This window comes from Pectinophora gossypiella, chromosome 8 (genome assembly GCF_024362695.1).
Source record: "Pectinophora gossypiella chromosome 8, ilPecGoss1.1, whole genome shotgun sequence".
NCBI classification, from domain to species: domain Eukaryota; kingdom Metazoa; phylum Arthropoda; class Insecta; order Lepidoptera; family Gelechiidae; genus Pectinophora; species Pectinophora gossypiella.
Genome location: NC_065411.1, coordinates 6,361,407 through 6,373,258, shown reverse-complemented (window position 1 = coordinate 6,373,258; position 11,852 = coordinate 6,361,407). Strand labels below are relative to the sequence as shown.

At 38.6% G+C, this 11,852-nt stretch overlaps 1 protein-coding gene across 1 annotated transcript; it reads right to left on the bottom strand.

The window, feature by feature from the left end:
* Window positions 1-63: 63 nt before the first annotated feature.
* Window positions 64-2,895, bottom strand: LOC126368999 (guanyl-specific ribonuclease pgl-1-like). The gene is made up of 3 exons (XM_050013280.1): window positions 2,534-2,895; window positions 1,126-1,342; window positions 64-377 (listed from the first exon to the last, which is right to left on the bottom strand). The coding sequence occupies exons 1-3, from the start codon at window positions 2,543-2,545 to the stop codon at window positions 184-186; spliced, it is 423 nt and encodes a 140-aa protein (XP_049869237.1). The 5' UTR covers window positions 2,546-2,895; the 3' UTR covers window positions 64-183.
* Window positions 2,896-11,852: the final 8,957 nt, after the last annotated feature.

Here is an 11,852-nt window from a genome sequence, read left to right as displayed (position 1 = left end):
GAAAAAACTTTTATTTCATTTAGTTAGTCTCAGTAAATATTATATATTCAATGGTTAGTACAATATACTTACAGGAATATTAATTTAATGTTAGTAGAAATATACCATAAAAACTATTAAATTAAAAAAATATTTAATAATTAAGAATAAAGATAAATTAATAATCAGTAAGCAAGTAAAGTTTTATCCTCTGCCGCCGCGTCCACCGAAGCCGCCGATACCGCGTCCTCCAAGACCGCCAATGCCTCTTCCTCCAAAGCCTCGACCACCGAAACCTCTTCCGCCGTAACCTCTACCACCGAATCCTCGACCATAACCAATGCCTGGACCAATACCAAACCCGCCTACAATTATTGGTATAGGTACCGGATATGGATCTGAAAAACAAACAAAATGCGTATATTATCTTTTTATCAATGGATCATTCACCATTTGGTTGCTAATTCTAATTGAAAAATGACCCCAAAAAGTAGGGGCGATATTAGGTCTACCATTTTGTATGTAGTAGCTATCTTAGTAGGCAACCTACATAATTCAATAGCAATATCGTTCAAGATAATTGAACTAGGTGGGTATGTGAATTATTATCTCTTCCCATTAATTGCTGATGACGAAAACGTAATTAAATTTCAAAGCAATTTATCGAAATCTCCAAATTGCATGCCCTGCAAATTCGAGAGGACTCATTGCGAAGCGTCGTATTGCTTGTGGTAGATATTATATCTTTTGTCACAATCAACTGTAATAATACTCTTATGCCTACTTGCTGGATTGGCTCAGTAATAGTAGCCCATAAACCAGGGTTGCTGACGTTGGTCATCCACATCACAACCCACACGATAGAAGGAAGAAGCAGATGAAGACTGGCCGCGTACCTAATGGATGATCTTCATTAAAGAAAAAAGTAACGGGGACACCATCTCTGTAGGTACATCTCTACACACATGAAGTCACGACCATATCGCAATCGGTGTGGGCGTGGATATGATGGTGAACCGCAAGGTGACAGGTTATCCGCCCATCTTTCAAAGGAGTCAATTTTGGAAATATGTTTAGAATTTCCCTGAAAGGTTCAATTAGGCCGCTTAGTGTAAATATGAGTAAAGTGCCTACATAACTACTTACATCTTCTATCGTAAATTTGTCTTCTCTGTCTCACATTATGCTTTAATTCTGTATTAGCATATTGTTCATCTCCTCCCCCGTTTAATATTAAGCTTGATAATGTATTCGGTACAGCTTGTTTTGTTTGAGCTGCAGTTTGCGTTTCGTCTACCCTCTGCATGGAGTTTACGCCTTGTAATATTGTAAGTGTAGTCAGGAGAGTTACTGCGGTGTATTTCTGCAAGTAGAAAGAGAAAAAAAACATTTGAAACAAGTATAAGTGTATCTTTCCCTTATTCATTCAAAATTTAAGAGCTAGACTCCTGCTTGCGCGGTAGTCGGGTGACATTGTGAGGTACGCCAAAAAGCAATGGATGAGACTGGAATAGGGCCGGAAAGGATGGCGTGAAAGTGATGAGGAGGCCTATACCCAGCAATGGGTGAACACAGGCTGTGTAGATAGATAGACTGTTGCTTATGCAGCTCTCTCCAAATTTGTCGATCCTTTGCAATTATTTTGACGTGCTTGTATGACGTCATAATAATTATTATTCTTCGTATTGGCCTTCTTATTTTTCGCTTGCTTTCTACACAAGCTGTATCTGTACCCTTCTCGAAAATTACCTTGGCTGCTAAAATATCCTATTGTCGATTACAGTTAGCGGAAATTCAGTTTTACGCGCGTTTTGTAATGTTAACAGGCCTCCCCTCTTGAAATATGACAGGATACGGGGTGATGGGGAAGAAGAAGACTGGGTGTTCCCAGTCTTCTTCTTTCGTATGGCTTGTGAAGTCAATGACTGACACCATTAAACCTGGTGTCAGGGTTACTATTGAGCTGACATGGATGTTCCCAGTAGACTAGTGAGACGTATCCATTTTTGGGATCACAGAACAGTACCTACCTAAGGTCGATTTTGTTGGGACATGCCGAACTATAATTCATACATACATAAAGTACATACATACGCCTATTTCTCACCGAGGTAAGCAGACACTATAGAATTCCATTTGCTAACAATTCATTTGTTTGCATAAGGAAGGTAGGTCTATGTCATCATCATCATCAGCCCATTAACCACCACGGGCCTTCCCTATGGATGGATAGGGAGATCGGGCCTTAAACCATCACGCGGGCCCAGTGCGGACTGATGGTTATTAACGACTGCTAATGCAGCCGGGACCAACGGCTTAACGTGCCTTCCGAAGCACGGTGGAGCTCGAGATGAAAACTTTTTTTTGTGGTCACCCATCCTATGACCGGCCTTTGCGAAAGTTGCTTAACTTCAACAATCGCAGACTGAGCGCGTTTACCGCTGCGCCACCGAGCTCCTCTTTTTAACTAATTAAAAAGTACATAGACCTACCTTTCTTAAATGTGATGTAAGTATGTAAGTTTTAGTATCTAATATTACGTAGTCTTACTTACCGACAATTCCATATCGTAGTATTTTCTTCACACAACTGAATGAGATCACATCGTCGTCGTGTCTATTATATTGCTTGCGTTTTAGACGTGCTAATTATTGTTTATTGCGACGTACGTGTTGGGTTTACATTAAATTTTAGGGGATTACCACTGTGACACGTTTTTTTGAAACCCTCCTTGGTTGTTTTCAGACCAGTGCCCGCGATTTACTTTTATGTACTTAAATAAAATATAGGTTAATAACCTACACAATAATGTAGGTATGCAATGTCTTTAACTTTATGTATTATTATTCGATCTCTTTATGAGTAATAAAGTATACCAGGGTGTTAGTGGCATCGTAACGAAAACTTTGAGGGATAATTCAGACCATCATTCTGAGTTGATATCAAGTGAAATTTTCCGTCGCAAAAGTACGGTATCCATTTAATATAAGTACATACTAATGTAAAAATATTACTGTTCATTCGTTCAGCTTAATATTATTTTTAATTGTATTTTGTGTCTGTTGTTTTAAAATGCTCATCTAAGATGTAACACCTGTTTGTTAAACGAAAACGCTAACAAATATTTGTAGATTTAGTTTGTCTCATGTTATATTTATATCTATGACACTTCCTTTTTGTATTTATGATACTGATACTGATTATAATTTGTGATGCAGTCGGACGGACGCGCGGCGCGCGCTCACTGTTCTATCTGTTCTTAAAAAAAAAAAAACTATCTAATCTGTGAGTAAAATGAAACAAGCTAATTACGTAATCAACGAATCCCGTACGAACTCTTTATAGCTACCTATAAGTATAATTCAAGTTCCTTACATCTACATAAGAAATAAACAGGAAGATTTTTTCACAGTATGAGAGGGTAGAGGTAAAAAGCAACCTCTAACCTTTCATACAGAAAGAAAACGGCAAAAAGTGAATATAAAAACCGGGCTAGTTTCGCCGCGGACGTCCAGAATTTAAATTAACCACTTCATCCGCGCGTGTACGATAAAATATTTATACGACCGCATAGCCGCACCCTGTATGGCGTAACGACGTGATCACTCGGTTTAGGACACCCCTTTTATAACGTTTCAGCACTGTTTTAATAATAACTTGTACGATTAGTATCTTTCAGACCGTGAAGGGAGTAGAGCACTGAATAGGTAGTTGTAAAATTGTGACCGGACTGGTCACACGTAGCAAAATTTTGTACAAATCTAATAGTAGCGGGTTAGTGCATTCTAATATAACAAACAATTAAAAAGAAAAAGCATTTATATCAGGTTCGAAGCAAATGAAATGCTATAGTCTCTGCTTACCACGGTGGGAAATAGGCGTGAGTTTATATAGTATGTAATAAATAGCAGATTCTTTCGGGTGTCTCACTCTTTCAGATGACTCATATCGAATCTACTGACACAAACACTACAGTTGTAAACTAAAAAATATTTGTTTTAATAATTTATACATTTTGAGGAGTTCAGTGGCGCAGCGGTAAACGCGCTCGGTCTGCGATTGTTGAAGTTAAGCAACTTTCACAAAGGCCGGTCATAGGATGGGTGACCACAAAAAAAAAGTTTTCATCTCGAGCTCCTCCGTGCTTCGGAAGGCACGTTAAGCCGTTGGTCCCGGGTGCATTAGCAGTCGTTAATAACCATCAATCCGCACTGGGCCCGCGTGATGGTTTAAGGCCCGTTCTCCCTATCCATCCATAGGGAAGGCCCGTGCCCCAGCAGTGGGGACGATAATGATGACTCCACCGACAAGAGCGTAGCTCTTAAATAAGGAGAGAGAGAATTTCTCCTAGTGAAAGTCATTGCTCATTAAATGCGAGAAACTATAAGTGCGATAAACAACAATAGTGCTCATTTCCAAGCTGAGAACTGGGCAAAGAATTGGTGTGACAAAGCGTCAGACCAACTGCGCGCTCAAAGAGGCCTTTGAAAATTGTTAATGAACGAGATCATTACGGAATCCGTAGAGACGAGATTTTAAAATAGGCACGTAAAGGATTCGAAATGTAAAGAATGGAATGAATAATTTAAAACGGCCAATCCTACTTATACCCATGGCTATAACTAATTATAGGCGAAACTCTTTCTTGTTACGCAGCATCAAGCAATTTAATGATATTTCGGGTATAATTGACATCGACTTATTCTGTACAAGCACATCAACTGTAAGAAGACATATAACACAGCATCACTTTAGTGACTAGTTGGTTCCTCACTATTGCACCTATACCGGTTTAAACCACCGAATAGGTACATTCGTTTTATTATTATTTAAGTTTGTGGCATAAGCATCAACTGTTTAATTTACATACAATTAATATTAATTAACTGTGGAGATTTTTTGTTAGCACATAGTTAAGCAATCAGTTTTATACACTAATGTTATTTGTCTGTAAATCTTCCTAAAAAATAAAATAAATAAAAAATAAATAAATAAAATATTGTTTTGCAAATATCGAGCTCCCGTAAATGTAAATACTTATTTCCACTCATAGAAGAATATGCTTCAATGGTAGAGGGAGCTACTCTAGTGACTCAACGTGGAGAAATGATGAATAAGAACGACATTAAATAGGGTAGTCTCCAACTAGCCAAATCAGTTTTTTACTCAAAACACGAAAATACTGTGCAATTTGTATAAAAAAGCAACTACTTACTTATACATTTTTCTTTATTAAAATTCACAAATAAGTTAAATAGGAAAAGAAAACGTTTCTTGTCACCTTCAGGTCTGACTTTATTTAGTAATCAGAATTTCATAATTTATCTTTGATCTAGGAAACTACCTTTTTTTTTGACTTGACTTATTGTAGATTTGCCGCAGATGGCATTAACTACTTGGCCGGACAAATGGGGAGCGCTGAAGGCTCTCACCCGATACAGCGTTTAGGACAACAGGCCTGAGGGTGCCCAGAAGGAAACTACCCAACCCCCGTAATAACCCAATGCCCACTTCGGCAGAGCCACAAGTAATCAAAGACAACTTGCAACTGTTGATACGAAATCCTAAAATTGTTAAAATATGATGAAGCTGATGGTGATAACGGATTAAGAATTATGCCTATCGCCCATAATATTAGTCTATCATGGTACAAATGACACAATCCTTTACACTGCGGAGAGTGATTAGAAATATTTTGCAGCTTTATATTAGTTACGCAATGAACACCAAATTATCGTTGTAATTTACAATTGTACGTTTTTTGAAACAAGCCCGATGTCTCTTATGCCCACCTTACCCCAGTGGGAGTAATCCCACCCGCAAGGGCGTCAGTTTATTTTCGCTTAACTTTTCCGATCATTTCCTTATTGACAATTGCAAACAAGGAAGACCATCAGTTATTTCGCGTCCCATGTTACGTCCATCAAATTATTTCCATATGAGTGAAACATGAATTTAAAAGTAAATATGTTTCTGTACGTTTGAAACAACACTGCCTTTAGGCTGCGTAGTCTCAAGTCACATGTCGATCTGTTTTGATGTTTCATAACAATGTTTACTTACTTAATACATTTTTCATATTTTGGGTCACAACCCATTTACCTACAGTCGACGGTACGGTCGAATTAAAATTTATTTTAAAATAATTTTACTTTTCTCCATTATTTTACAATATCGAAATTCCCAGTAAACAATTTAATATGCTCGTGTCGGGAGTGACCACGCTGCTTCCGAGGGTTACAATATATAAAAAACCTTTTAAAACCTTTTAATGAAAATACGAGATTTTAATGTATATATTCCATCGTCTCTAATTAAAATAAAAAGTTTATGATATGATCTGGTGATCAATCAGTAATGTTCTAACCAAACTAGGGACCACAAAGTAATTTTTGTGCTATGTCCCACCGGGAATCGAACCCGGGACCTCCGGATCGTGAGCCCAACGCTCAACCACTGGACCACGGAGGTCGTTATTCCAGGCAATGATGTCATATAGGTAGATAAAGTATGCGGACTGACAACATAATGCCGTTATACTTAATATAAAGGAATTTTACTTACTTTGTAGTCAGTGGTAGTATTCTGTCGTATTCACAGAAATGGTCACAGTCAGAGCTTTGGTCTGCGATATTTCCGGTCGGAACGCCTCAAGACATGCGAGTACAAAGCAGAATGCTTGCTAAATAGTTGTGGTGTTTTATCAAGAACATTCACACTATTTCTTTGTGTAGAAAACTTGCAGCTATATAATTATAACATACTTTTAGCATCACGCCTGTATCCCCGAGGGGGTAGGCAGACGTACACCTATGTATAGCCAGCACACCCACTCCTCGTCAGCTCGCTTCACAGGGTCCGCTTACCTAACCTGAAGATATGACAGGTCCGGTTTACAGAAGCGACTGCCTGTCTGACCTTCCAACCCGCAACGGGAAAAACAGATCAATACAGGTTAGGTCACATACCTCCGAAATGCATTTCTTGGGAATATGGGTTCCCTCACGATGTTTTTTTTTACCGCTGAGCACGTGATAATTATTTGCTCAGCAAAAAACACAACAAAAGTGAAGGCTAACGTCTTATAACGAAATCTTAGAATTGGCCTTTAATAGACAAGAATGGAGAATGCTTCACCGACAATAGAGTAGCATTATGAAAATAATGAAGATAATGATGAAATACAATGGTAATATGAAAACAAAATTACTGGGTACCTAAACTAGAGCAGTGAATACAGGACTCCAACAAAAGGCTATAATTCAGTGGCGGCGGTGAGTGGGGTAGATAGCACCGGAAGTAGGAAGGTGTCGCGCCGACCGGAAGTGGCATTGCGTTATCTGTGAAATGTGAATTGCGCGGGTTTATATGAAATTCATCCGCGATTCTGCGCAAGAGATATCTGTGGGGGTTCTGAATGAATTTATTTGTGCTTTTGGCAGTTGTTTGAGTTTTTCATATACAGGGTGTTAGTGACATCGTAACGAAAACTTTGAGAGATGATTCAGACTATGATTCTGAGTTGATATCAAGTGGATTTTTCCGTCGCAATGGCGTGGATCTGAAAATACTTAATGAAAAAAAACACTAAAACTTTCATGAACTTTCCGACAGGAAATTCCATTTGATATCAACTCAGATTCATTGATCTGAATCATTCCCCTCAGTATTCGTTACGATGTCACTAACACCATAAACCTGTATGTACATTGTACCTATTTAGAAACGATTAACGTCAATATAGAAGGAGTAATAGTGTACCTAAACAATAAAATTTGTTTAGATAATGACAAAATCCCCCTCCGGTTGATTGAGGGGAGGCCTGTGCCCAGCAGTGAGACGTATATAGGCCATTTATGTTTATGTTATGTAATGACAAAATATAAGTATCTCTTCTTATCTTACCTCATCTAGCCTATACGATTTCACTGCTGGTCATAGGCCTCCCTCAAGGATCTCCACGACGATCGGTCCTGCGCTGCCCGCATCCAGCGGCTTCCCGCGACCTTCACCAGATCGTCGGTCCACCTTGTAGCGGGCCTACTCACCTACGGCAGTGAGACGTGGCCGCTTACTATGGGTCTCGTGAGGACGCTCGGTGTCGCTCAGCGGGCAATGGAGAGAGCTATGCTCGGTATTTCCCTGCACGATCGAATCAGAAATGAGGAGATCCGCAGGAGAACTAAAGTCACCGACATAGCTCGGAGAATTGCAAAGCTGAAGTGGCAGTGGGCAGGACACATAGCGAGGAGAACCAATGGCCGATGGGGCGGAAAGGTTCTAGAATGGCGACCACGTGTCGGACGACGCAAATCAATATAAGTGTAAATAAATAAAAAATATATACATCCATATAATTATAAACACACGTTAAAGCACATAATCCCTCTGTCGGTTTTGACGACATAACGACGAAGATAAGTATCTGAACGCATTTTACTTGTGTTTTTATTTGCTCCCAGTCTAATCTAAAATAATCTTCTTTCGCGTGGATTGTGTTATCAATGAAACCCGGGACCTCCAGATCGAAAGACCAAAACTCTAACCACTAAACTGGAAAAGAAGAAAAATACTTATAACAAAAAACCAAGAAACAAATCATCAAGAAAAATTAAAAAATATCTTCTTCGTGTGGGTTGTGAGGTGGAATACCAGGCTCATCAACCCTGGTGTCAGGGTTATGATGGAGCCACCAAAGGCACCTGACATGGCTCACATCGCAAAAAAATAATTTAACGTAATTATCACAAACGATGTTAATATTGTGATTAATTTCGTCATCTTAGACCTTCAATATCCATTACGGTCGTAAGTTCTGGTGGCTTCTGGCTGCATCACTAATCAATCACTAATAGGGTATATTAGTGATTTCAGGCGTGGGCTGTACTTACTAAATATTCCACGATGTATCGCTGTTTCCATTTCATTTCGTAAAATTGCAAAGGATTAAGACTAATCCCGAGCTTTTTCATATAAACCCTTCAAAGCTTTTACCTTTACAACGCGGCAGATTGTTACGAGCGCTTTGTTTCGAAAAATGAAAGGCTGAACTGAAAACTGGTATGGAAATTAAAAGAATATGTTGTGAAATTTTATATTTATCGGTAATATTTTGGCAGACAATACCAATTCTTACAAACCTGAAAAAAAACAAAATTATTTAGGAATATTGTAGGTACGTACCTACCTAGTAAAATTTTATTAAACAACTAGCTTTTGCCCGCGACTCCGTCCGCGTGGCGTGTTATAAAAGGAGAAAGGTTAAAAAATGCTTAATTTTATTATTTTTAAATGAGGTTACAGTATAAGTAGCTCAGTTAATAATGAATTGTTATTAATTTCTAGATTATTAGTTTATGATTTGGTTTGATATTTTAGGAAAATACGATCAGTTTCGAAAATTTAAACAAAATTTAAAAATTACAACAGAAATACGCCGTGAAACGTCCGCCTGGAAAATTCAACAGAAAACTACCTACGAAAGATTTGAACCATCCAAGAATAGTGAAAAGTTCGCCCGCAAAATTCAATATTTGACACGACCATCAACGACGTCTGCCCTCACGCGTCTGCCGCGTTCCGGTTGCTCACTCGGGTATCTGCCCCCCCTCCGCGCCTCGCCACCGCTGTCGCCGCCCCACAAACGCCGCCGCGGCCGCGACGTTTCTTGGTTGCCACTACCGCGAGCTATAAATTTCAAGCCTCTAACTCGCTTCCCGTTCCCAGGAAAATTTTTAACTTTGCATTCACTAAGGTATATAATATATGCATGTCAAATTTCAAGCATCTAACTTATGCAGTTTAGATTTTTTCATACAATTTTTTTTACCCGCCAATTCCCATTTTTCAAAATACAGCCATAACTAAAATTTATATTTACTAAGGTATGCATGCATGCTTTTATTCGTAGCATGCATGCTAGATTGAAAACATCTATCTTACGCTGTTTAGATTTTATCATACAAATGTTTTTTCCCGCTAACTCCCGTTCCCGTGGGAATTTTGCAATATCCAGTTGCAACTAAGCTTTAAGTTAACTATGTAACACCCCATTGTACTACATGGAATACAATAAATAATTTAATTTAATTGAAAACATCTATCTTACGCAGTTTCGATTTTTTCATACAAATGTTTTTTCCCCACTAACTCCCGTTTCCGTGGGAATTTTGCAATATCCTGTTGCAACTAAGCTTTAAGTTAACTAAGGTACCTGCATGCCAAATTTCAAGCGTTTAACTTAAGCGGTTTAGATTTTTCATACAAAAGGCTTTTCCCGCTAACTCCCGTTCCCGTGGGAATTTCGGGAATTCCTTTCTTAGTGCACCTCTACGGTATCTAAGGTACCTGCGAGCCAAATTTCAGACATCTAACTTGAATGGTTTAGATTTTTCATACAAAAGGATTTTCCCGTTAATTCCCGTTCCCGTGAGAATTTCGGGAATTCCTTTCTTAATACACCTCTACGGTACCTAAGGTACCTGCATGACAAATTTCAAACGTCTAACTTGAGTGGTTTAGATTTTTCATACAAAAGGATTTTCCCGCTAATTCCCGTTCTCGTGAGAATTTCGGAAATTCCTTTCTTAGTGCACCTCTACGGTACTTAAGGTATCTGCATGCCAAATTTCAAACGACTAACTTGAGTGGTTTAGATTTTTCATACAAAAGGATTTTCCCGCTAATTCCCGTTCCCGTGAGAATTTTGGGAATTCCTTTCTTAGTGCACCTCTACGGTTCCTATGGTACCTGCATGCCAAATTTCAAACGTCTAACTTGAGTGGTTTAGATTTTTCATACCAAAGGATTTTCCCGCTAATTCCCGTTCCCGTGGGAATTTGGGAAATTCCTTTCTTAGTACACCTTTACGGTATCTAAGGTATCTGCATGCCAAATTTCAAACGTCTAACTTGAGTGGTTTAGATTTTTCATACAAAAGGATTTTCCCGCTAATTCCCGTTCTCGTGGGAATTTCGGGAATTCCTTTCTTAGTGCACCTCTACGGTACTTAAGGTATCTGCATGCCAAATTTCAAACGACTAACTTGAGTGGTTTAGATTTTTCATACAAAAGGATTTTCCCGCTAATTCCCGTTCCCGTGAGAATTTTGGGAATTACTTTCTTAGTGCACCTCTACGGTTTTTATGGTACCTGCATGCCAAATTTCAAACGTCTAACTTGAGTGGTTTAGATTTTTCATACCAAAGGATTTTCCCGCTAATTCCCGTTCCCGTGGGAATTTCGGAAATTCCTTTCTTAGTACACCTCTACGGTATCTAAGGTATCTGCATGCCAAATTTCAAACGTCTAACTTGAGTGGTTTAGATTTTTCATACAAAAGGATTTTCCCGCTAATTCCCGTTCCCGTAGGAATTTCGGGAATTCCTTTCTTAGTGCACCTCTACGGTAACTAAGGTACCTGCATGCCAAATTTCAAACGTCTAACTTGAGTGGTTTAGATTTTTCATACAAAACAATTTCCCTTCACTACTCTGCTCCTATTGATTGTAGCGTGATGAAAAGTATACTATAACCTGTCCTGGAGTGTGAAGAATAATTGTACCAAGTTTCATTAAAATCCGTCCAGTAGTTTTTGTTTCTATAAGGAACATACAGACAGACAGACAGACAGACAGACAGACAGAAAGACAGACAGACAGACAGACAGACAAAAATTTTACTGATTGCATTTTTGGCATCAGTATCGACCACTTATCACCCCCTGATAGTTATTTTGAAAAAATATTTAATGTACAGAATTGACCTCTCTACAGATTTATTATAAGTATAGATTAGATACTACTTATAGTAATTAAAAGTTTATTTCGGGTTTATTTTTTTCACATAATATCAGACACACCTACGTATGAATT

Coding starts and splice junctions, on each gene's coding strand:
- LOC126368999 (XM_050013280.1), bottom strand. Junction 378..1,125: donor ACAAATTTACGATAGAAGAT/GTAAGTAGTTAT, acceptor TTTGTTTTTCAG/ATCCATATCCGGTACCTATA.